At 41.0% G+C, this 27,440-nt stretch overlaps 1 protein-coding gene across 3 annotated transcripts in view; it reads left to right on the top strand.

Moving 5' to 3' along the window:
- The window catches only part of LOC6638684 (connectin), a 149,727-nt gene that overhangs the window by 104,225 nt on the left and 18,062 nt on the right, over positions 1 to 27,440 (top strand). The window contains exons 1-3 of one of the 3 annotated variants that reach the window (XM_047012018.1): positions 308 to 473; positions 16,661 to 16,769; positions 23,917 to 25,051. In XM_047012018.1, coding sequence (XP_046867974.1) covers positions 24,026 to 25,051 — 1,026 coding nt within the window. In that variant the 5' untranslated portion in view covers positions 308 to 473; positions 16,661 to 16,769; positions 23,917 to 24,025. Of the gene's footprint in view, positions 1 to 307; positions 474 to 16,660; positions 16,770 to 23,916; positions 25,052 to 27,440 lie in introns of those variants that run through there. The other 2 variants (XM_023181562.2, XM_047012019.1) reach the window with 2 other exon arrangements.

The following is a 27,440-nucleotide window of genomic DNA, read 5'->3' as shown; positions in this document are numbered from 1 at the left end:
TTTCATTTCCATTCGTTTCCAGGCAGCGTACGGACAGCGTACGGTTCATACGATTGTGATTCTGGCGCGTTGTCAGGTTCAGTCGTCGCCTGTGCGTGGCTATCATTAGTCTTCGTTAGGCGGTCTTTGTGTCAACAACGTGTTGCTCTGTCACTCCTTTGCTCCTCATCCAACCAAGCGAGAAGCTAAACGTTGCCTTTGCCCGCTCCGTGTCATGTTCGTTTCGCGTTAATCACAACGTGGATAAACTAACAACAGTGTCTCTTGTAGTGCGAAAATTTTATTTGTATTTTCTTTTTTTTTTGCCTGAAAGTTTGAAAAAAATAAAAATAAAACAAAACAACGCAGCAGTGAGAAAACAAGTTAGTGCAACAAGTCCCAACATTCAAGTGAAACATTAACTGCAACAACTAAAAAATAAAATAAAATAAACAAATAATTAATGAATCATCTGTGTATGTGTAATAAAACGTGTAAGTCCATTATTTTTTTTGTATTCATTATTATCTTGAAATGCAACCGTAAAAAGAGAATTTCAATATTTTTATAGCATACTTTTTAGCTTAGCATAATTCTCTGCGTAGGTCAAATATAATAAAAGAAATGAAATCAAAAGTTTGGAAAATGCCTGTTAAATAAATAAGGCTCAACAACAGTCAAAGAAATCCTAAATGAAACTTTTCTTCTCTATATATATATATATATATAGCTCTATATAATGCGAAACAAACAAAGCAAAGTGAAGCAAACACATAAACATTAACAAACAAAACAAACTCAAACAAATCTTCGAAACATTTCTTTTTTTTTTTTTTTGCGAGCCTTAAATTCAATAATAAGATGAGAGAAACCAAAGAAAGGACAAACTGTTTTCCTTCTGAATGAATGAAGAGTCCTTTTCAACTTTCGCTTTCACTTTTTTGCCACTTTCCTGTTGTATTTGGTTAAATATATGTATGTATGTATGTGGCAAATTTAGTTTTACAAATCGCAAAACCCCAAATAGAATAAATGGTAAATGGCTTACAAAAATTTGTTTAGCAAATTTAATTTCGGTTTCCTCATGCCTGACAAATTGCTTCTTGAAATAAAATAAAATCAAAGTATTTTGTTGACCCTCGACTCACACTTGAACTCACCATTGATGCAATTTGAATTGCATTGTTGAAAGTAATTCGGTCAGCATCATGCAACAACCTCTTCCGGTAAGCGAGAGGATGGATAATGTTGTTGCATTGAATGCGGCCAGTGGGTCAATAGCTCTTCGACATTATTTAATTCGAAAGGGCTTGGTGAATGAAATGAGTTTCTGCTTCACTTTGTGATGCGATGTGATGTGATGTGATGTGAATGTGTAACAGTGGATTAATTTCACTCGACGCCGATGTTATAATTGATTTTCGCTGATTTTCTTTGAGCCGTGGTCAGAAAGATAAACGAATCCAAGAAAGGAGTCAGTCGAATAATAAATGCTTATGCAGAATGGCCCTAAGGTTTGCGGCATTACACGCGTCATTTTTTTTGTATTCTCTTGTTTTTTTTTTTTTACTTTTTGGAATCGTTGTGTAATGTGATGGAACAAAGGCTGTGGGCAGTTGATGGACGACCTTTACGTGAATCTCATTAATATGGCTGAGAATCTTGAATTGTGCAAACTAATTTCAGGCAGCAAATTTCGATGATCCATCATTATCGATCGATTGATCGACTAGCTGCTTAGTTAAAGCAATTAAATTCAGGACCTCAAAATGTTTACAAAATAGTTTACTTTATGTACGAAAAACTCGAAATTTGTTAGAAATTAAAAGAAATGCTGTTTGTCATTGACCTTTGAAGCTCCAATTTCCTTCCATTTTCCTATTTCTTCTTTCACTTTTCTTACAAGTTTTGTTTGTCATTTTTTTTTTTATTTATTTATGTATGTATTTTAGTTTTCAGCTGTAGTGAGTCAAAAAGCAAATCAAAAACGCAAATAGAACTGAAAGTGGCTCAGCAATTTATATGGCAAATGTAATTTAAGTTCTTCTGCTCTAGCTAACAAATTGCTTTAAATCAGAAATGAAAATTTTCAACATTAACCTTGGCTCGAAACTCGACCGAAAGTATCTTTCTTTCTCTTTCCCACTGTGTCTCTAGTTCTCTCTACTACCATATAATGGACTGACTATGTGGAACCCGAAAACTAAATCACTGTCATTGCGGTTAGAGGATTCGCAACCAAACACATAGACAGAAAGAGAAAGAAATAAGAGACATGAGAAGGCAGAGTGAGAGAGAGAGAGAGAGATATAGAAAAAAGGGAAACTAAATCACAGTCGGAGCTATTTTTGCCCGTTTCCCCTTGTTTTTTGTTGTTGCTTGTTTTTGGGTACAAACTGGTAGAGCGAATGGAGCTAAAAACTATTGTTAGGCAATGATTTGCAATTTGTTTGAAAAATGCATTTACAACCGCAAAGACAAACACAGTTTAGAACGATAGAGAGAGAGAGAAAGAGAGAGGGGAGACAGGGCAGGGTGAACAGGCTCGCTACTGCTCCTACAAATAGAAACCATAAACAAACGCATGAGCCAGAGCCACTGGAAACATAGATACACATACAGATAGAAATGGAGATACAGATACAAAATGCATATAGAGCGATGCGATGCAGCTGTGGCTACAGTTGCGGATTGTGGAATTGCTCCTCGCTAGCTTTAGCTCTAGATGCAGCATCTTCTGACGGCTCCTCTTCAACCTCCTTCTATGGCATTTACAGTTACAACTACCGTTCACCGGATGGAACGGATGAGCAGCAAAAACGCAAAACACAAAATGAAAAAAGCCAGCCAGCCAGCCAGCGAAAAGCAAAAAGCAAAATGCAGAAAGCGAAAGCTTAAGCAAATCTCTTCAACTTTATATAAAACGTAGCAGCAAATTGCAAGAGAAATGCAAAAATTCAAAATGCAACCGCAAACATCAATTGCTGTCCACCCACCGAGCACTCACCCAGCCACTCCCCCACACACAGAGAGGACGCCCACTTCAGCAGGCAACTGCCTCATCAGCAATCCGCGACAATTCTTGGCAAACTACTTTTACTAGACTCCGCTCCACTTGCGGCCTCAGATTCTCAGATATCCTCATCTCATTCCACAGCTTCATCCGTCAGGTCCTCCATCAAATGCACTTTTGCTGTTGTTGTTTGTCGTATTTACTTGCCTGCTTAGAAGAGTAAAGAAAGAGCGAATAGCAGAGAGAGAGTGGGAGTGAAAAATAGTGAAAAAGAGAGGGGTACTGAAGGAAGGGAAGGGACCGAGCAGTAGTCAGCCTCATTTTACATCTCATATGCGCAAGTTGCAGCTCGGCTGCTGCTTCTGCTGCACTGAATTGCATACAATTACAAGCAAAAATGCAAAATGTGCACCAAAGTATCTGACAGATACTTAATAGCAGCAAGCGCCAGGAGCAGCACCATCAGCAGCAGCAGCAGCAGCTGCAACATCAACTACATTCCAAGACGTTGCCACACTTGACGCTGCCGCTTTTTAAATAGAACTCCCTCCCATTCATAATGCGATAAAACGAAAAATTCGCCCAAACAAGAAAGAAGAAATTGTAAATTCCACATGTCTGGAGGCAAAGAGAATCGTGAAAAGTGGTAGATATGATGATGAAAAACATTTTCGTACTCAGAAACGTCTCATTGATAGCCTAAAAAGAAAAATCTAAAAACAATGCGATAATGTTGTAAAAGTTCTCGCTAGATTTTGAAGAAATTTCTTGAAAAGTAAAAAAACCAAGTGGTCAAAATTATTCTTCTTCTATTTTATCTAATAGAAATTTGTGTGTGACTTGATTTCCTCATTGGAGTCTGAACTAAATTCTCCAAGTCTTTTTACGACTCGGCGCTCGTATATATAATATACAAATTATTTTATTTCTTTGTTGTTTGTATAATCTACTGTTCAGCATACTTGGCTTTAGCTAATCAATTAAACATCGACTTAGCTAAGAGTTAACTAGAGAATAAAAATCACTCTTTAATGCCCAAGTCCTGGAAATTTGGTGGGAAGAGACTTGATATTTATTAATTCAAAAGATCGAAGCTTTCGTTGCAATAAATTTGCCAAAGAGATTGCTATTTCCCCTGACCTTTACATGGTATTTAGTTACCTTCACACTCGACTAACTTTCTATTCTCTAGCCATTGCCAAAGTCCAAGTCCAAGACCAAGTGAAACTCCCAATACCATAACAATTCCACTTTTAACCTGACTAACCTCAAGTCAATTGAATTGTTGCACAAAGTTTTTGACGTCTTTAGCTTCAGCTTATGCGTAACTTGAACAATGAAGACAAAGGCAAGGCCAATCAATTCAAAGGTGGGAGCGAGCGGGAGTCGAGAGCGAGCAGGTGGAAAGCGACTTGGGCTGCGACTAGAGGGCCCAGTCCGGGTTCCGAGCTGATGATGATGATGATGATGGGCCCTAAGCTGCCTGCCAATTAACATGTCAATCGTTAGTCGTTTGTGGCCGGAAGTTTTTTGGTTATGTGCGCGAATAGCTTTCCCCCTTTTGCGCCTTTTGCGCCTCTTGCCCATGCACTTTTCTTGAAAATTGTTCGGAAAACTTTTGTTGCCACGCGATTTGCTGGCAACATATGTTTGCCATTTCCCGATTTCCCGATTCACGATCCGCCGATTCACGCCTTCTTTCTGCCCAGTTCAACTTAAATCAATTAAAATGCTGGCATCTCCTTGACCAGTTTTTCCACGGAAATCCGCTTGGAAAGCAAATTGTAAGGGAATTGCTCCATATGCTCTATTTGAAATCTAGTATAGAAATATCTACAAAATCTGAAATGAAATGTCACGCAAGCAAATGAAATGTGAGACAAGAAGAAAACCCGAATAACGAAAAAGAGAAGGGGGGCGGTAGAAATGAATCCTGTGACTGCGCCAGGAAGCTATTAAATCTACATAAAATTGTAGAAAAGTTGGCATGTTGAGCAATTACAACTCAATGCCAGAAGGATAAGAGGCGAATGGATAAAAAGGGTGAAGGGTGGCGGTGGATGTGCCCAGTTGCTGTAGGGGACGCACCTTTTCAACTGACATGCTCATCTGAATGCAAAGCCGGTCATGTTGTAGTGGTTGCCATATAGTTTTGCTCCTCTTGTTGCAGTTGTCGTTGTCGTTGTCGTTATTGTTGTTGTTGTTGCGGTTGGCGTTGGCTTGGCTTAAGAGCCGTTAGGAAATTGCACTTACCCTGGCCCTACGCCCACACCCATCCCATTCCCCCACCCATTCCCCCTCCCACACATCATACCGGCTTCTAGCCGCGAAGTGGGCGTGTGAAAAAAGAATTAAAGTCAAGTGAGCGCACTGAGACTGAATTCATAAAACGAGGCAGCAGCTGAGGACGCAAGAGCAAGAGCAGGAGCAGGAGGAGTGCTAGGAGCAGAGTACGAGCAATGAAATGGCAGTCATCTAGGAGCTCTGAGAGAGGGTGGCGGGTGGGCGGACAAAAGGCGTGGCTGCATGCATAACAACAACAACAAGAACAACAGCAGCAACAGCAACGACATCAACGTCAACCTAAAGAAAAGCCGGAAAAATGCCCAAGTTGTTTGGCTGGCCCTCAAACCCAACAATACTCACACACACATACACACACACACACACACACACACACACACACACACACATAAGACCATACCACACGGACAGGATGTAGAGACTGGCAATTTTTTGTATCGTTGTTTTTGTTGTTCTGCCACTTTTTGGTTTTTTTTTTTTTTGTATTTTCTATATGGAGGGATATAATTTTCGGCGCGACATTTGACGCGACATTTAGTAAATCTTGAAGGTGAAAGACGCCCTCTGTCCCTGCCCCTGTCCTGTGCTGTTTGTCCGGTATTTTTTTCCTTTCTTAAATATGTGTAATTATTTTTGCATACTTCTGGGGGTGGAATCTAGATTTGGAATCAGAACAAGAATTCAAGAGATGGGAGCGGTCGCTTGCCTCACCTAAGGGCCACATCAAAGGAGTCTGACCTTTCATTAACTGGAAGTTTAAGTTTGGATTAAGTGTTTTTTAAATGCCATTGAGTTATTTGTTTCGACACTTGTGGCCCTTTAAGTGATCGATTGGTAACACTTTGCACTATCCATAATGAGGTTTGGTTGCAAGAGACGATACAAGAATCTTCTATCGATGATTGGTCTAACATATTTAGAAGGGGTTTTATACATAAAATGTATTCTTAAAATAAAAACTTTAATTTTTATGCATTTTTTTAAGTTTCCGCCTTTGATTGAAATTGAATCGTCGTCATCGTCGCATATTCAATGCGAATAGGAGAGAACAAAACTTTAGTTTAGTAATTGGAAAATGACTTTGCTGACCCTTTGGTTTTTCTTATGAAAAATTAATTAGCATAAAATACACACAAAGTGTAAGAGAAGGAGAGGAAGAGAGGGAGAAAGGGAGGAGAATGTGGAAATATATAAAATATTTTTGCAAAAAAAAGAAGAAGAAAGGCAAGCAAATTGGCAAAACAGACTGTAGGAAAAAACCAGACCAGAATAGGGGTCAAAAACAAGAAAACAGAAAAACTGATAAGAAATCTGATGCTTTTTGTTTTTCTGCTCCTTTTTTGTTAGTCTTTAAATAGAAAAGCCAAACGAAATGAGGGAAACTGAATTGAATGGCGAATTGAGAATTTCTAGTGAAATTTTAGAGGATTATTTCAATTGGCAATTAATTTTTGAGACCGAAAAACTTCCATTATGATTCCTGGCTTAGACAGGGAAGAAGGACAGAGCTATTGGGGGGAAGGAGACTGGGTTCGGGTCCAAAATTAAACCGAGACATCTACGGGTTGGGTTGTGCCCTGAAGGATATCAAATCCTTTCAATTTCCGCAGACGACGAAAACACGAAAACTGCCAGCAAGGAAAAGAGATAGAGCCAACAAAAGAGAAAGAGAGATATATAGATAGATAGATAGATAGAGAGACAGAGAGAGAACGAACGAGGAAAGCTAACCGTTAGTTTAATTTGTTAGATTAGTAAACAAATGAAAATTAATTGAAGCAAACGAAAAACTTAACCTCAGGCAACAGCCAAAGCGAAAAAGGGAGAAACAGCCAGAGAAAGAGTACCACCGAGAGAAATAGAAAATGAGCGAGAGAGAGAGAGAGAGAGAGAGCGAGCTTGCAAACTTTTTTGCTGCCATAGATAAACGCTTCTTGTTGTCGTCGAGGACCTTTGTGAGGAAGGGAGTTGAAAGGGGATGGGGAATAAAAGGTAGCAGCAAATTGTTAGCCAAAAGTTTGGTTCGCCAACGACTCAAACGGGAGACAGAAAGAGAGAGAGAGAGAGAGGACTGTTTGGGAAAACGGATATTGATGGGGTATTCTGAGGGGGCACGCTCGGGGCATATGTGTAATGTCTTCCTTTTAGCTTTTGTTGTTGTCGTATGGCGGCGAAAGATGACTGGAGGGAGGGAGGCCAAAAAGCGTAAAGCAAAAACAGATTTGATTAACTTAATTGTTAGCCGTAATCTTCGATTTGCTTGGAAACAGGCAACAACTATCCCTTTACCAGGAAGTCCTGCTCGAAGTCCTTTCGCCGGCTTATGACACGCGTCGCCGTCGTCATCGTCATCGTCCTCCTTGGCAGGGTAAATAATGATTAACGCTCAGGTCTAAGCGCCTTTTAATGGCACACACAAAAAGCAAAAAAAAAAAGGACGAAAGACAAACACACGAGCACACACATACACACATACACATACACATACACATTATGCGGGCAAACTACAGTGAAAGAGAGAGTGAAAAGACTAACCAGCTAAAAGCGCAATGTCAGCTCTAGTGAAGGGAAAGCTGAGGAGAAGCCAAAGGCGTAGCGACGAGACAGCATAATGAAAGGACATGAACAGAGAAATGAGGACATGAACGTATAAAAAAGGAGCATAGAATGCAAAGTATAATGGTGGCAGGGGAAGGGAAAAAAAAACAAAAGCAAAACAATCGAAAATTATAAAATAACAAAAGGCGAAAGCAAATCGATGGCAGAACAAAATCTTTTTTTTATGCATGCAAGGATCTCTACCTCTGCCCCCGTCCCGTCTATCCACCGAATACCCCTTTCAGAGTGCCTGTGTCCCTTTGTGTCCCTTTCGGTGTACGCGTCACGTATTGTCAATAAAAAAATAATAATAAGACACAATAAATTTTTACCTTTAACGAGAAAAGGCGAGTGCCGCATAAGGGTGAAGCTGAACCTGAGAACGGGTGGAGACGAAGGGAAAGCTGGATGACGAGGCTTAGGGGTAGCAAGGACATGCGTGCCGCTCTGCTCCGCTTTCAGCTGTAAGGACAGCCAGCACCACGCACAATATATAAAAAAGAAAATAAACACGAGAGAACCAACAAGAGCTGAAACAGAGACACACACACACATAAAGAGAAAAAGATGAGGATATGAGGAGAAGAGAAGGTAGAGGAAGATACAGAAAGAGCAAACAAAGGCAATGACACGAAACGGTCCTAACAACAACAACAATAACAGCAACAATAAAGACAGCAGCAAAGAGCAAACAAATAAAGGCGCAACAATTGCAAGAGGCAAAAGCGTACAACAAGAAATGGAGGACACGAAGATGGAGAGATGGAGAGGTGGAGAGGTTCCGCCAGAATCTGGGCTCCTTTTTAGTGCGTATTCTGCTACAATCGCCCAACTTCCATTCTCCTCCTCCACCATCCGTCCCCCCAACCCCTCTCGAGCGTTCATTTTTTCCTTTGCCCATTTGCCAAGTGCGTGTGTAATTGAAACTAGGCGTCCTTTTCATCCTCTCCCCCTCCTCCCAATTTTTTACTCCACTTCCACTTCCCTACGCCCACTTTGGCCTCCATGTTTTTATGGATATGTGTGTGTGCCTTTTGCTTATACATGTTGAGGATTTCCCTTGAAGGGCCAGTGAACTGCATAACGAAACGAACAAATCCTGTCAGAGTACAGAGTGGAAGTAACTCAGGAATCAAAGAGATTATGCCCAGTGCTTGCATGTCAAATGGAATCATTAGTCCTTGGAGCGACACAGTTCTAGTCCTGAAAGGAGCCCAAAGCCCAACGATAATCGCATTTTGCCAGTCAACAAAATCTTTTTGTACACAAAATTTCAGGTTTTTGTGAATAAATATAAAAACTAACCGCAAGTTCTTAGGAGGACTTTGGAGCAATCTTTATCTTTACCTTCTTTAGAATTTCTTGCTGGTTATACAGTCATAATATACCCATTTCGGTTACAGGGTATACAAAACCTTTATCTGTAATATAAAAATGTTAAGTATCTTTGAAACGAAGTTGATAAAATGGGCAAGCATGATGCCACAGGTCAAGGCACTAAGTTCAAATGGTAATTTAACCCATTCATCCCCGCAGCGCGAGCTGACAAGCAGGCTCTTAACTCAACTAAATCGTGGCCTATTCCCCTCGCCTCACCTGCCCGGCCCTGTGTCCACCCACGCTTAACCACTCAGCTTTGGTTTATGCATTTTTAGTCAGCTATTTGCCTGTTTGCTTTACCTAATTCCACAATGTCTAGACTCGAGCGCCAACTTTTTCATCAAGTTTGTCTTTTCGCTGCGCTGCCTTTTGGAAATGGGAAATGGGAAATGGACCGCTTCCCCCGACATCCACCTCGGTCCGCCTTCGACCCTCCCACTGGCCATTACCCTGGCCGCATGTCCAAACCCCAAACAACTTTCGGACGACTGCAACAGAAAGCAGCGGGAAAAATGGAGAAGAAATATGCAAAAACCCATGAAAGAGGCGAGAGGGCAAAGGAAAGAAAGAAAGGAATGAAAATTCGCAATATTTGTAAAAAGGACTACAGACAATTTGCCTTTAAATAGAGCGTGGCACTTCAAACAAGTGAAGGGGGTGGTGAATTGTGTGGAGGGGCATGAGATGAATGTTGGATGGTTGGGCAAACAAAACAAAACACGTAAAAAAAGAAGAAAAGAAAAGAAACGAAACGCAAAAAAAAAAAAAAAATGAAAGAAAAACATGAGAGAAAGGGAAAGATAGCAGCAGCAACAACAACAACAACAACAACAACAACAAAAACAACAACAACAACACACCAGAGTAAGAAGAGTGGAAAAAAACGAAGGGAAAAAAATCAAGAAAATGAAAAGAAAATAATATAACGAGCGCATATTAAAGTGGGTTTATTTATTTTGTGCTCAACATTGTTGCCACTTGCTGAAAAGTGAGCCCAACCAACCGCCACCACCACCCCACCCCTTCACAGATCCACAGCTCCGCTTTGCCAGGACACGGCAAAACGGAAGAAAAAGGAACCCGTCGAAAGGGAAGAAGCCAAGCAGAGACCTGGTAATGCGTGTTATGTTCTCTTGTGTTTATTAAAAAATAATTTTCATGCTCAACTTGGCATACAAAGAATATCCTAAGCCTAAACCGGCCAACCAGGGGGGGGGGAAGGGCCATCTCCACCTCCAACAACCCAACTACCCGCCATCCCCGGATCTCGGTATTCTCATTCCCATCTAAGGCTCGCTCTGCTATCAACAGTTTTGCATACTCAAGTGCCTCTGTTGTGTCCCAGCTTGTTTTTGCCGGCGACAACAAGAAAACATTTGAAACAATAAGCTCTCCGAGCCATACAAATTCAATAATGCGAATTCTTTTCCTTTTCTTTTCCTTTTTGCCAGCAATACCAACAACAACAGCAACAGCAACGACACTAAATTATTCAGCTGCTTGGGATTGGTTGGTGGGTGGTTGCTGCTACTCGGTAAAAAAGGTGGCTCGATGTTAGCTGTTGGCTGGTGGCTGATGGCTGGATCGGTGGTATAGTAGTCCTGATGGAGGGGCTGGGGCACGGGGGAGGGGGAGGGGGACACCAAAAAATGTAAATCTGTGATTTTAATGCGTTTGCCAACTGTAAACATAAACCCAAAAAATATTACAAAACTTATGCAAACAGCAGTAGCGTTCGCAGTAGCAGCAGCAGCGGGCAATAAAAAAGAAACACGGGAAACTGCCAGGGAACAACATCAACAACAACAACAACCTCAACAAAAGTAACGGCAAAGGAAATGAATACGAAAGCGCGTATGTCAATTTAATGGGCGGAAACTCATCTGCAAAATGCAGAGGTGGGGACCTTCCCGTCCCCTTCCCCTTCCCATCAAGGGCGTAGCCCAGGGCAAACTGAAGCAACTTTATTTGATATTTAAATCTTGGACAAACTTAGTCTCTAGCCAACGATTGAATTGAATTCTACTTAACATCTATCTTCTCAAACGACACAATTCATTGGTGACAAAATTGTTTTATTTGAGTCATTTGGAGATCCTTTTTGGCTACATTTTTGATGATTCATTCCGTTCTTAAGTAATTACCGATTATTAACGATATGTCGCCTATGACAAAACGAGGGAACCTACATGTATACAAATATTTACAACTGAATTCAATTCTTTCTCTCCTGTCCCCCCCACACACACACACACACACACACACACACAAACAAGTCGTTAGTAGGTATTTTCGTTTTGGTTACATTTGTTGATTGTTTTGGAATGGTTTATTCAGCACCTCCTATATAGGATGCATATATATACTGGCTACGCCCCTGGGTGTGCCTGAGACAGAGTGAAAGTAAGAGACTTGTTTTTGTTGCTGTTGCCGCTGCTGGCTCTCTGATGTTATTTGTGTGCGAAGGGGAAATATTTATATGAAATATTTATATGAACATTTTCATTTATTGTGCGTAACAAATGTGCAGAAACCAGAAAGTGAAACATGGCCCGAAAAAACAAAAAAAACAACCGAAACCGAAAATAAAAACGTGAAGGACACACGTCCAAAAGCGGAGCTAGACAGACGGGGCAGACTGCCTGGCTGACTGACTAACTGACTGCGTAGAGGTGAAGAGACTCACCTGTATTGTGTATTTGGTTGTGCGTGTAGAATTGCCATCATCATAATCATTGGCAGCAGCGACTATAGGAGCAACAGCAACAGCTGCTCCACCCAAGGATCCTATCAAAATGCCTTCAGGACACGCTCTCAGCCACTCGAAACTTTTGTCATAAATACTGGGCCAGAGTTCGTTCTGTTTTTGTTGTTTTTCCTGGATTTTTTTGTTTTCGCTTTTGCTTTCTTTTGTTCAGCGGGAGGAAAATTATTATATTTTAATTACATATGCGTTTCGCTCGTTCGGCCAGGGCAAAAGCAAACAAACTGTTGCCGGGCAAAGGGAGGGGGGGTAGAGAATGGTAGCCGATAGGGAGGGGGACAGCCAAAAACAACCGCAAAATGTAAATGAAAATGGCGTGAAAAATCAGTTTCATGGTTTTTATACTCCTGTTTATTGTTGTAAATGAGAATAAGCTGAGAACGAGAGCAATGGAGAGAGAGAGGAGGGAAAGAGGAGTATAAAGAAGGGTGGACGGGGGGAACTGGGTGTGTGTGGGCCATACGGAAGTTGTTATGACCATTTAGCATAGTCGTTTTTAATAGGCAACTGACGACATGAGGAAACATAAGCAGCAGCAGAAGCAGCAAAAAAAAACACATAAAAAAATCAATGCCCTCTCACAAGAGCAGAAACGACTTCTGCGTACCCTGTAAAAAATGAAAATGATTTAAAAAATTACAAACTTATTTTAACTCGATGCTTTTCTATTTTAAATCTCAAAGAAAGCTAGTTTCGATATAGATAAATGTCAGATACCCTGTATATTTAGAGGGAAGAAAAAAAAAGGAACAGAAAAATGTTGGAGGAAGAAAAATGAAATTTCGTTGCTGCTTTCATTGTGTGTCTTTTTGTGTGTGTGTGTGTGTGTGTGTGTGTGTGTGTTGGCCTGGCCTAATTAATTTTAGTCACTAATGTTTGTTTAGCTCGTAATGGTATGACAGGTGCCGATGACCCATCCAGGTAGAAAAAGAAAAATAAGCAAGTTCATTATGTAATTACATTAACGTTGGCAATTGACAAGTCAAACGGGAGGGAAATGGAGAGTTGCTGGAGATGGCGAAGGGTCAAAAAAATATTAACTAAAGTATATGTAGGCACACATATACAAGTATACATACATATACATATGATTCTATTAATGCCAATTAATTGTAATTGAAATTTAATATTAATCAATACCAGTTGCAAGGAAGCAGCAATTCTCTTTCTCTTTCGAAAAGATAATATACATCTGAAGAGGAAAATAAAAATTGAAGACACAAACTTTCTTAAAGCTTAAACAAATTTGATTGGCACACGTTTCTGTTGGCTAAGAAGTGTCGAAGCCGTATGAGTAAGCATTATCCATCTCATGAGACCTCACAGTGCCCTCTAAAAATATTCCATCCATTGTTGGGCTTATATGCTTATTGCATTCTGAATGATTGATATTTGTTATTTCATGAGTTTTACACTTTCTACTTTTTCCTAAAATGAACTTTTAAACTGGGTTTAAGCGAATTCAGTTTGCACTTTGCTTTCAGTTGACATGTGCGACTAGTATATCGAGTAAATTGAAGACATGCGTTGGCTGGGCTGGGAGTGGGCTGCTTGAATGGCCAGGGAATTAAAGGGGCTTAGGAAATGTGCGCTACGACAAAAAATCTAATTGCGTTAATTTCTAGGTAATTGTAGCTCAGGCTAGTACCAGGCACAGAACCAAACCCAGCAACACCAGCTCCCAGGATCGGGCTCAGGACATGCGACAACGTGAACTACAACAACAAAATGGGAAAGAGTGGGAAAGAAAACTATTAACACGAAGAACTGGACAGGGTTAGGTCACGCCCTGGAGGCACACACATATGAGTGCGAGGGTCGTGGGCGTGTGTGTGGGTGTGGGTGTCGGCGTTAGTGGTGGGTGCTGGCGCGTTATTCAAATAGTTTTATTTTCCACGCGCTACTCATAACATTCAGCGACGCTGAATAGTTACATGTCCATGTGGGCGATGTTGATGGCAATGCCTGATGATGACGATGCCGACCTGAAGCAATTCCCCAGCTGCCTGCCTGCTCTTTAAATGCCACAGGGCCATGTTCGACACACACACACACCTCTACAGGCAACTACTCACATGTGTGTGGGGGGGGGAGGTTCAGAGTGTAGTTCTATTGTTCGTTTGGCTTAGTATGAAATTAAATAATTGCATTTCGGCTGCGCCTACAAAAAATAAAAGCAACAACAAAACCATACGAGCGAGGGCTCAAACAATAGTTTCTATTGCTCCCAGTCGACTTTGATGTATAACGATAGTTGAGTCATCCTCTCTATTTTGTTCTCATAGATAGACAGATGTGATTTAACTAATTAGATTGGAGCAACCAACAAAAGTTGGCTGATCAATAAAGGTCCTTTTAACAATTAAGCATTTCAAAGAGTAACATTTCAAGTGAACCTCGTGGATGTTGGATCCACTCCTCCGACCCTCTCTAAGTGGAAAAGTTAGTGCTTTGGCGCCTTCATCGAAATAATGTTGTACGAGTTGTTCTGTGCCTTGCATAAGCTGCAATTATTATAGTTTTTCTGCCCTATTTTGTTTCGTTTTTTTTTTATTATTCTATTTTTTATTCATTCTGGTTAATTATGCCCGCATTATTTGCTCTACACACATATGAGTCTACGAGTGTGTGTGTGTTTGTGTGCGTGTGATGAGAGAGGGGGGGTGGTTGCGGATAAACATTTTTATTTGAATATTTAATACGCTTTGCTGATGCTTTTGCTTGATTAGGCAAATGTTGTTGTTGGCTTTTTCTTTTCCCCACCTCTACATATGCATATGGTGGGGACATTGAATAATTGTTGATGGAAGGAGGGCGGGGGGACTAAGTGAGAGGTGGAAGGAGGAAACCTCCTCAACTTATGTCAGACAGTTGTCAGGGCATCTAACTGATTGTAGTGGCATGTCAACAACCTTTTGCTGTGGCGGCTGCTAGGGGCAACCGTCAAAAAAAAAAAATCGAATAAGAAACAAAAAACTGAAAACGTAGAAAAAAAAATGATACGAACAAAACCACAGATCGGATTCCTTTCTTTTGATTTATCATTTATGTTTAATAGGCGAATAAGCAAATGAAATTGTTTGAATTTTGCATTCCATTTAGGAATACAAAAAAAAGAGAGAATATTTTACATTCGTTTGTTTTGCATGCGAATCGGATCTAGAACCGAAACGCAAGGGAAATGTATAAAAATTTAATATAATTACGCACAATTTTCAGTTGAAGTTTATGACACACACTCACACTAACAAAGATAGGGAGGAAGTCGTATGGGAAGTCGGAAGTAGGGGCTCACATACGTGACTTTTGACAGCAGCGGTGAGGGGTAAGGGTTCCTGGTAACTGGTAACTGGTAACTGGATCTTGGGTCCTGGCATCTCACTTTTACAGCGAGTTTATGAGCCGCCGCCAAGACAAACATAAACACTTATAGCAATGTGAGTGTGGCAGGGGTGAGGGCAGAGAAGAGAGGCGAGGCGAGATTGGGCGGGTGGTAGGTGATTTCATAAAGTGTAACAAGCCAAAGCTTTGAGCGGCGACAAATAAGCGACAGCAGCCCTGAAGCAGCTTCGAAACCAAAGCCGAAGCTCAAAGTCGACAATAAAGCGATGCAGAAAACTTTACAAGTTACCGAGGGTTGCCTACACACACACACACACACACACACACACACACACACCGCAGGATACTCGCAGAATACACACAGAGGACACACCGCTCACTCGCTGCGAGTTAAATATTTGTTTCGCTTGTTTACATTGAAGACCCCAAAAGGAAAGTTGGCATCAAGTTCCCCCCTACCACCTCACACACACACACACACACACACACACACACACACAGAGTCCCCTCAAGAATCGCCTAGCCCGCAGCAGCAGCAAGTTGTTATTTCTTAATATTGAGTGCTGCAAATGATGCTGGAGAGGATAGGAGATGGGGAATGGAAGAAGGAGGTGCAAACGTCGGCCACAAAATAAGAACACAGTGAGTGAGAGAGAGAGAGAGGGAGAGACAGAGAGGATGATGATCAGTGCATATGTCGGGCGACTTAACTTTTGAGAGTTCAGTTACGCCCACTACTTGGCCATAAATTGAGTGGCATTTGTCCTCGATGTCTGCTCTTTTTCTGCCCTCCCCCCCCGCCTCTTTTTGTTGCTGTTAAGTTGCCAAAAACGGAAAATAGGCGATGCCTTCCATAAAGTAACTGCAATGGAATGCCTTTTTCCATGACAATTCCTCGACAATGAAAATGAGGCGAAGGAACCATTTAAAAACAAAAAATCGAACATTGAACTCTCCAGAAATGAGAATCCAATAAGTTCCGATCTACGGGAACTTAAGGGACTTGCACTTCGATTATCATATTGAGTTAAAGCTGCCAGGGCGAGAAAATGCATGAAAGGGCAAGGATTCCTAATTCAATTAAATTTAATAAAATACTACAGAGAGTCAGAGTCTATGTTAATCGAGAAGTCGTTACTCAACAAGAAGTAAATGTTGTTGGAATATATTACAGTATTCGCAGTCACTTGTGTGTATTGCTATATCACTTTTCTATCATTCTCGCAAACAGATAATTTCATATTAATTTGTTTTTCTTTCTCTTCTTTTTCTTCTTGCAGACCCATCATCCTGTTAGTCAGCAGAAAATAAATAAAAAAAAACCAACTAATTCTTCATTGCCGACCCAGGCCCGTACGTGACGAGGCCTTTTTTTGCACTTAATCAAAGGTAAGTGACAAACGGACAGACTGGCAGTCAGACAGACAGACAGAGGGTCGTATGGATGACGAATGGGGAAGAGTCGGATCACCGGATCAGGGGAGGGAGGTGGCTTTGGTCTTCGAGTTAGAGAGTTAAGTAAGTCTATGTAATTAAGTGTTTGAGGGTGAGTCAAAAGGAGAAAAGTCGAGCAGGTAAAAGCGCATTTCGAATTCACTTTCAAATCGTCAAGCCCTCCTTCAAGCTAGCTTCCCAGTTTCCCTTCCCTTAAGCCCCCAGACAGACAAATGTACATATGTGTAGAATCAGGGGAAGGGGAGGGTTTCATATGCCATAATGTTTTAAGTAAAATTGTTTAAATATTTGGCAGTCAAGTTGAGAGTTCCAGAGAGTAGACGGCAAATCTTGTGCTGTCGTCTGCTAAGTCAGTATTTATGTTTGCCACTGATTGTTGTTGTTGTTGTTATTGTTGTTGTTTGTGTTTCTGTTTGTCTTTTGTGAAAACTGAAAGAATTTATTATATCAGACAGCAACAACAAAAAGAACTCAACTCAAGCATCTCAACGAGCCTGACAAATTTTCACTTTGCAAGAAACTTGCAACGATGAAAATTATTTCGCTCCCACGCTCTTCTACCTCTGCTCTCTTCAGCCGCTCCTTGTACTCGTTGAAAGTCAACACGAAAAGGAGAGAGAGAGACAAACCCCAAAAAGGAAAAAACGTAAAGACGACACAAACGACACGACAAAAGGGGCGAAAGAAGGAAAGCCAAGTAGTACTTATCTACCAGGACAGCCAACACTTTTTGGCCAGGTGCTGCTGCCAATTTGGGCATTAAGGCTTAAGACCGACTGCTGCATCCCTTTTCCATCCCATAGGCAAATTGTGCAGCAAAAGTTAAAGCCCAAAAAAGAAGTGGCCAGGCAAGCTGTGAAGACATGAGCGTAGCATATATAGGATAGGGGCAATTGTTCCGAAATTTATTGATCTATGTACCTACAATACATGGAACATAAATGTTTATCTAAGAAAGTGCAACTATTTCTCGCCATCATTCTCCCTCTTCATTCCCATTTCAAGAAGATTTTCTCTTATTGTCATGAGTATTTGTATTAAAATTTGTTGAACTAGCAACTCGCCCTCCACTAGCATTCCAAATACTTAGATGGCAATTCCACTTTGTCCATGAGCCAAAGTAATTTTAAGTGCAACAGTCGTGGGATGGAGTGAGTTGAGGGGATTTTGCATTCTATAACTCTTCTCGCCCTTCTTTTTTGTTTTTTTTTTTTTTTGCTAAACGAAAATATGTGTCAACAATATGGCAATGGCAAAAGACGAGCACGAGCACTTGGAATGGAGTGGAGTCCAAGTCGAAGGCAAAAGGAGCAGAAGGCAAAAATGAGCGAAAGTTTTCTTTTGCACTACTTTTCATTTTACTTACTTATTTTTGCTGACAGGTATGCTAAAAGCCAAAAAACGATGAAGGAGCAAGGCAAGGGCAAGGGCAACGACAATAAGGGAAAGGCAGCTCCAAGATGTGTGCAGATTTTGGCAATAAGTGATGGAGGTGGGAAGAAGGCGGACGAAGAAACTATCTAGGGGGACACCAAGTGACAGCTGGCAATGACTTTTTCGCATGATAATAACAATGGCAAAAGAGTAGCAAAAGAGACAGCAGAAGCGAAAAAAAGGGTTAAACAAATGGCTGCCAGTAACAAAACTTGGCGCATGTCAAAATAAATGGCAAGCAATTTATGAAATATTTATGGAGTGTGACATTGGCCTGACAATATGCAAAATACGAAAACAATATATTTAGTGGAAATGTATCCACATGAAGTGGAGGAGTTTTCCCCATATCTCCCACTCGCTCCGTTTTCACTTACGCAGCAACCATATGACATTTGGCCTTTTGTTGAAACATCATTTTTTTAAAAAGGGCTACACAAGCAGGAAAAAGTCTTCAGACGAATGTTCCCTGGAAGAAGCCCTGTGCTAAATGGTATTATCTAACATAGATCTAGAGGAAGAATAGATTTTCGAGAAAATTTAACGCCATTTCAGTGATTAATCAATTCACTTGACAAAAAGTGTTATCCAAAGAAGTATACCTTGTCATTTTTGAAGAAACTTAAAGAAACATGGATTTATGTTTTCTCTCACATGGAGAATCATTGCAAAGTGAAACAAATCGAATCGGTTTGGCTTATTTCAATAAAACTTTGCAGAAGGAGTGAGTGAGACGGGTAATGGCGTGCGTGCGGTGAATGTCATAACTTGGCCTGATTGATGGCCAAGTTTTGTTAGCCATTTTGGGCTTGTCTCATTTGTCAGGCTGGATATCCAGACTCAGGGACACAGAGTCGCAGAGACTGAAAGACTGAAAGACTGAGAGTCGTTGTCGTCATTGTAGTGCTCTATAGAGAGAAAGTGAGGGGAAGCCGGGAAGGGAGTGCAGCCGTTTGACTGAACTGTCCAACTTTTTCGCCACATGTCTCTTTTTATTTGCAGCGTAATAAACTATGGGGAAAATAACGGTGGGAAGGGTGGAAAAGGGCATACAGGGAGAAAGAGACTAAGGTAGGAGCCAGCGAAGTTGCTTGTCAGCAAAAGTCCTACCTCACATACAGTCCCTCAGTCTCTCAGTCAGTCAGTCAGTCAGTCAGTCAAAGTCAAGCACGTCCGAGCTTAAAGTTATTCACATGAGAGGCAACAAGGAATGATGATAGCGGCGACGACGATGACGATGCCGGCGAGGATGAACATGAGGAGCAGCGGCAGCGGGATGACGACGATGATGATGATGATAATGATGATGATGATGATGATGGAACCGGGCATGGCCCTGGGAATGTCATAAACAACTACGTCGCTTCCGGCGTACAAACTTATTGTTGACAAAACCTCATGACACACAGACGGGCCGAAAGACAGACAGACAGACAGACAGATGGACCGACGGGCGGACGGGCGGGAAGAGGCAGCAGACATATTGTTAAAGTCCTAGGTCCTTTTGGGTGTCCTGTGCTGGCTGCTGAGTGCTGCCACAGCGGAAGTGTCACCATTTGTCAAATAACGAAAATTGAAAACAATTTCCACACGCAGCACCAGCCTCAGCTTCAGCTTCGGCTGAGGCAAGGCCGAAGAGCTGATTTTTCCTTGGCTCTTTTGGCAGCAGTTGCCATTGTCTTCATCTTGCACAATTTCTTTTCAAACGTGTCACCCTTCCACTTTCTTTACCTTCCCCGCTGTCTGCTGGATATCTCTTCTTTATGTTTATATTCAATGCGGGCCGATAAGCAAAGTTTTCCTCTTGCCTTGCCATAACGAGAGAGTCCTGTTCCTGTGCCTGTGCCTTTGCTTTTGCCTCTGCCTCTGCCGTGCTGCTGTTACTGCTGGTTCTTGAGCTTTTTAAAGTTAAGAAATTTCCATTCAAACAGATACTACAATTTATGTACCAGTGTGCGTGTGTGTTTCTGTGTGTGTGCGTTGAATGGAAAATTGCTTGCCTTCGCCACATTCAGCTCTGGGCTGACAACTTAGCAGCGGCTTTGCTCCAATTTCCTAGTGGGTCGTCGACAGTTCTGTCACACTTTCACACGAAGAAGGACCTGCTCCTTCTGCTCCTGCTTCTTCAGCACATTATTTGCACGCACACACCTAAAACATATGCTACACCAATCCTCCTGCTCCTGCTCCTTCTTTCTCCTGTCGTGCCTTGACTTGTGTTTGGCTGTGTGTCTGTGTGTCTGTGCGAAAGTTTAATCGAAATTATAAACAGCAAGACAAATTGCTTCTTGTTGCAATTTTCCCCTACAACATAACAATGTAACAAGGTGGGGGGAGAAGAGAAGAGCACAGAATGTAGGGTATAATGTGGAATAAGGAAGGCTTTGTTAGAGCAAGCCGCCAGTTTATGTTCCTGGTGCCTTCGAGGATAATTTTCCATGTTGCTGTTTGTCGTCAAGGTTGTTTTTCTCGTTGTTGTTTATATTGATGAAGATGATTGGTTCCAGTTGAAACAGAAACCTTTAAGACTGATGAAATAATCTAAGGGAACTGTAATGAAAATAAAAAGTAATCACAAAATTAAATCATTCAATGGACTTTTAAAATAAAGCCAACCACTCCATCGTCAAATGATATCTGGATATTCGTAATGCATTAATTTTACCTATTTTTTTTTTGTGAAAATTCAAACATTTTGAGTTTTTGATTGTTTTTCAATTGAGGTACAATTATTTAAAAGATTTTCAATCTTTAATATGAAATTTAATTTAATCTCAGCTTGCCTAGATGTAATGAAATGCAGGCGGAAATGATTTTATTTATAGACTTGGGAAGACTTTTAGCCAATTTATCAAATTTCTTCTACATTTTGTGTGTGTTATTCCTTTTGTTTTTGTCTTATTTTTAAGTGTTTCACTGAGTTCAAATTGTAGACTTTACTTTTTACGAGCAAACAAAATGTTTTCTTCTCCTACAATATGGAGGTGAGTTATATGTATGTAGTGTGTGTGTATACGTATACAATACATACACAATCACATTCCAATTGTCGGCATTTTTATGACTTTTTATTGCGCTGTGTCTTTCTCAATGTCTTCTGTCGTTCTGTCCTTCTGTCGTTCTGTGCTTCTGGTTTTGTTGTGTGACACAGAAAAGTTGTGCTCTCTGTTTTGATAAATGACTTTTGAATACTGTGAGAAAACGCATAAATCATATGATTTATGCATAATCAAGAAATTGATTTTTCATTTGCTTGTAATGCTTGCCACGCCTCGTTTTTGTTACCGCCCTCCGGCCCTCCGGCCCTACCCTACCCAATCTCTTGACGTTTTCTGTCTAAATCTCTTTCTTTGGACTCTGAGTAATTGGCTGTCAACGGCGATGGCAATGAATATACATACATAGATACGTGTGGGTGTGTGTGTGTGTGTGTGTGTATGTGGAAATTCACTCGCATGAAAATCTAATTACACACATACACCCATATACATGCATACATCTTCGAGACAGAGCAAGAGTGAGTTTCCCTTGGTCTATATTTTTTGATTTGCTGCTTGACAACACACTTAAAAATTCCAAGTACCATATCTGGAAATATCTTGGCTGTTTCTCTCTTCATCTTCATCTTCATCTTTATCTACATCTACTGTGGCTGCTCTTGTGGTTATACCTACATATAGTGTATACATATATATTCTACAATCTAATATATTTAAGGTAGAGGAATCTCTGTCTGTGCGTTTGTATGGGGCATTTTAGTTTTTGACTTTGCTTTGATATTCAAATTGAAGTCATCAAGTCTCATCTTCATCGTGCTACTGTCTGGTCGAAAACTTTTCATGTAGATTCCTAAGCACTTAATCCTGCGGTGTGAGCCACATGAAATGCCAGTTGAGCCCTTGAACTTTGTTAAGGACATGCAGCAGTAGCAAGAGCTGGATCAAAACAGGAGGAAGGAAGGAACGCTAAGCTAAGCTCTCTCTCTCAGCTACACAGAAAACACTTATCATCGTTTTATTTAAAATTTATAACGAAAATCAATGTAATGAAGCATGCCAGAGTCAATAACTCAAATGACTTTCCATCTAATCCCGCCCATCATGCTCCCCTCCGACCATCCTTCCCTTTACTGAATTGAGACAATATTTTATGCAAATCACCGAACGAACGAACGAACGAATGAGTGAGTGAATGAATGCCTGTTTGATAACGACAATAACTCACTTGACAACTGCCAATAACTTATTTACACTTCATTATGCCCATCATTCCATCCAATTCAAGCCAATCCAAGCCAAGCCAAGTCTGGGCCAATTCAATTCTCATTCAATCCAAAATATGCTTGGTGTCATAAGCCAGTTATTAATTTATTAAAAATTTCAGCATAATTAGAGAGCACTTTTTGCCCAAATGACACTTGAAATGCAAAAACTGAAGGACTCGAATCATCTCCTCTCTCATCTCATCTCTTTATCCCAACGCCTCCTCCCTGCCTGCCTGCCTGCCTATCCCATCTTCCTCTCCATCTTATCCGGTTCCTGTTTCTATGCCCTTGCTTCTCCTCTTTTTTTGGCCGAATCATGAAGCCATTGCCGTTGAGCGAACAATCAGCGACAGTGTTGCAGTTATTTATGAGCTCAATAAATTTGTTTATAGGGGGGTAGAATCTGAGGGTGAGTCTGGCCCAGGGAAAAATCAGGACTGGATGGGGCGGGGGGTTAGCGGCCAGGCGTCAAATGAAAACAGTAAAAAGCCAGCAGGAGGCAAAAATAACAACAGAAAAACCGAAATGCCATGAACTTTTCATCAGCAAAGTAGAGCAGAGAGTTGTGGTGGTGGGGAAGAGAGGCGCGACGGGTCGCCAGCCGGATGAGAAATGTGCAGAAAGGAATGAGGGGCTGGCAAGCTGGTAGACGGAGGGTGTTGAGGAAAACCCAAGACGTCGGAGACCGCGAAAATGTGAATTGTGCTAAAGTGAAATATGAGCGCAAAAGTAAAAAGTTAACAACATTAATTAGCATTTTTATGAAGCACTTTAACATTTGATCGAGAATGTAGAACCCAGAGGGGGGATAAGCAGATAAAATAGGTTATAAAAGAGAATGAAAAGGAGACAATTATGTTGTAATATAATATATAGAAATATTTTTAAAATATACATATATCATATTCCACTCAATAACAAATGGCTTAGAAAACTGATAAAGTTTTTGAAAAATATAAAATACGGGTAGGAATATTAATACTACTACGATAAAACTTCAATTTTCAGTTATTCGAACCGGACTAAATCTGTATGGCGCTTCAAAATGTTTAACCTTATTTTGCTGTAACTTTAATGTAAAGCATTGGGGGAGTGGGGGAGGGGTGGAATGAGTAGGCTTACTCTCTAGTAGGGCCCACCCTTTACTTGGCAACCACATCAAAGATATCAGAGAAAGAGAAACAGAGACCCGTCAGTGGAGGGAGGAGGGAAAAAGCGGTGGTAGCCTGAAACTGAAACATGAAACTGAATTTTTGAGTAATTTCCACCTTGGTTTTTATGCCTCGCAACATCCTTTTTTTTTGGCCGCAACTGTGCGAGATAAACAAATTTTATTGACTGAGTCATTCATGGGTTTTCTGTTCTGTTCTCTTCCATTTCCAGGACAAGCTTCATTTTTCGAACACATCCACGTTCACGTCCACATTCACATCCACATCGACATCCACATCCACATCGACATCGACATCGACGTCGACATCAGCCATCAAAAATGTTGCCGCATCATCAGCGCCATAAAATGGCGGCTTCTGTTGCCATCTTATTGCTGAGCTGCTGCCTGATGGCATCGGCGCCAGCGGTGGAGGCCCGCTCCAAGGAGGAACGTAATCGTAATCGCGGCAATCGTGGCAACAACAACAACAACAACAACATGAATGGAGGTGGCATCGGTGGTGGGGGTGGCGCTTCCCCATCGGCAATGACCAACAACAATAATGGGATATATACCTATGGCAGCTCCTCATCGTCGATATCATCCTCGTTGTCGTCATATACCACAGGCAGCACTGGCTATAGCGGTCCAATGGACACGACTGGCTTCTGTACACGTCGTCGTGATATGAAATTAATGTGCTACTGCACACCCGATGAGAATCATGTTCCCGTGCAAAAGGCCGAGTGCTGGGTATTCTCAGAGGGCCTACATGAGAACGATACCACCTGGACACGTTTCTATCAGCAGAAGCGTTTGCGTGAACTTAAATTCGTCATTCAGAATAATGCCCGATTGGATTATATACCCACCACCATAATTGACTCATTGAAGAATCTCAGTAGCATTGTCATCGAGTACTCGCAGGTGGAAATTGTCAAGAGCTATGCCTTCGCCAATTTGCCCTTCTTGGAGCGTATAATACTCAATAATAATCATATAATGGCCCTCGATCAGGATGCATTTGCCAATCATATACGTTTGCGTGAGTTGAATTTGGAGCACAATCAAATATTTGAAATGGATCGTTATGCCTTCCGAAATCTGCCACTGTGTGAGCGACTCTTTCTCAATAACAACAACATTAGCACCCTGCACGAAGGACTCTTCGCCGATATGGGACGTCTGACCTATTTGAATTTGGCCCACAATCAGATCAATGTCCTGACCAGCGAAATATTCCGCGGATTGGGCAATCTCAATGTGTTGAAACTGACTCGGAATAATCTTAACTTTATTGGCGACACAGTCTTTGCTGAATTGTGGAGTCTCAGCGAATTGGAATTGGATGATAATCGCATTGAGGTAAGTTCAATTCATAAATGGATGAATTTATTTTATTTTTCCTTTTGTGACGTAGACTTAATCGTGAGTAGCCTCTTTAAGTAGTTATTTCCAATCTTTTTTCGGGAATAATCCAATCGGTTTTGATCTATGCTTAAAAGTTTTAGCAAAACGCACTTGAAGTCATGAAACCATTTTCTGCCCCCCAGATCGATTCGAACTCTTGTTAGTTGAGACAAAGTTAACGCCCAGTTAAATTTTAACCGAGGACATTGTGAAAATGGGCCTAAATATTTCAATCAGACATAAAGCACATGGCTTAAGCATATTTGTTGTGAGATTTTCATTTTGATTTGCTATCTTTCTCCTCTACGCTTAAGTGGCCATAAATTGCCGGCACAGTGCCTAAGGACTAAGGAGGAGAGGCAGGGGGGGGGGGAGGAGTTAAGGGGGAATGAGAAAAAGGGATGAGTGAGATAGGGTCATAAATGCCACAACATTTTGTTGGTGTCATAAATTCAATTCGAATTGTCCCATGTCCTATTCTTTTGTGGTGATTTAAGTGGCTGGTCAGAAGATGGGAGGCGCACGATACTCGTGGCCTATTCTAGTCGAGAATAGGGTGCAAATATGATAAATAGATTGGTAAATTATGTTTTCGACTGATGGCCGCAAGACAAACAACAAGAACAACCACAAGATGAAGCCAGGGGCCCTTTTTTTCCTTTTGGCGCTTCTTACAGCTTAATTCGCACATTTGCTTTGGGCCCACATGCTGACATTTTTGCTTTACTTCCAGCCAAGTTAATCTACTTACAAAATATTGAATAACAAATCATTGAATAATGGATTTATGGCACTCCTCGTTCTAGCCATCTGATATGCAAGGACCATGTGAAGCTATAAAAATGGCCAAGTCAGTAAATAGGGTAAGGCAGAAGCAAGAAAAAAAAAGAATTGCTGGCGAGGTGCAGAAGGGTAGCAGGGCAGCAGGACAGATCGTGTGGTGAGCAGGAGGTGTGGGGGGGTAAACAAAGTTATGTCTGTGAGGTTACTAGCGATAAGCGCTATATACCCCGACTTCAGCTTCAGTTACTTACTCTGGTCTTTGCTTTTCATTTTTCCTACTTTTCCATTTTACAAAGTGCTCGCATATCATGTCACACTCAGACATTTCGCATATGTGTCAGGCCAGGCCACTAGGACACACGCACACGGACATACAAACACATTGGCACACACGCACACACACACACACATATGCATACACACACACACTCAAGTTGTTGGCTCAAGTGTTTTTGGTCGCTGACGCTGACAATGCCTTTCGCCTCCACCCATACTTCCGCTCATAATGATTGGGCTTGTTATCGCCTTTGCCTTTCGCATTGTTTCTCAACTGGATTTTGCTTTTGCCTTCTGTTCTAGTCATATCCTTAGCCATAACCTCCTCCTTTTCTCCCGCCCCCTCCCTCCCCGACCTCTCATTTTAGGACATATGTTGCGCCAAAAACTGCCTTGTACTTCTCGTCACTTTCAATAAAAGCAAATTTGCTTAGCTTGGTTCCTTTTTTTCTCCCTATCCCTATTCCCCCATTTCTCTCATTTTTTCTCCTTTTACTTCATAAATCATTTACCCTTAAAAGGTTGCGGGAAGTAATGCAGGGTATCCCTCGACTTTCTTTTTCTCTCTTTCTCTCTTTCTCTATCTCTCTGCCTCTTTATCGTCTTACTTTTTTGTCTGGTAAAAAGATAAATAGATAAGCTGATAAGCAGCTAAACGAGTGCATTAAGTGAAAGTGTTGATGGAAAAGTGAGAACATTTTCCCTTCAACCTGAAAAACTTTAAGAGTCCAAAAATAACTTTCAAAAATTTTGCATTAACCCAGCTAAAACAGTTGAATTTTGTTGGTTAAAATGTTGGCTAGTGTTGGGTCTTTGAAACCAGCTATACAACTAAGTAAATTATCAGTAAGTGAAGCAGATTGAGAGGAGGATTTTAGGTAAACATAACTATAGAAAGAGTTATGTTGAAAGATCGTAAAGGAGTCGGAGAAGATGAGAGGAAGCCTTAGATCGTTTCTGATACTAAAAGGTTGGGTAATTACATTAATGGCGTAGCTAAAATGTATTTCTTGGGTACTTTACGTTAATTATCTGGCAAAAGTCTCATTTGCTAACTATGTAGTTTTTAATCGGACTTAAAATATCTTTTGGGAGAAAAATCTGCAGGCGTTTTTTTTTTTGACAGCAAATTAAACAAATTTATTGATTATTTGATTTAAGTACTTCGTCCTTTCTTTAATGGCACTTTGATTCGCGTTTTAATCTTGTTTACGCAGTCGCCTCGCAATAAATAACTTTTCATTTCTTTCATTTGGCCTGGATTTTATTTTGTTCGTTTTTTGTG

The sequence above is a fragment of the Drosophila willistoni genome, assembly GCF_018902025.1.
Source record: "Drosophila willistoni isolate 14030-0811.24 chromosome XR unlocalized genomic scaffold, UCI_dwil_1.1 Seg144, whole genome shotgun sequence".
In the NCBI taxonomy this organism is placed as follows: domain Eukaryota; kingdom Metazoa; phylum Arthropoda; class Insecta; order Diptera; family Drosophilidae; genus Drosophila; species Drosophila willistoni.
Note: the sequence above shows the minus strand (reverse complement) of the source record. Positions and strands in the feature narration are given on the sequence as shown.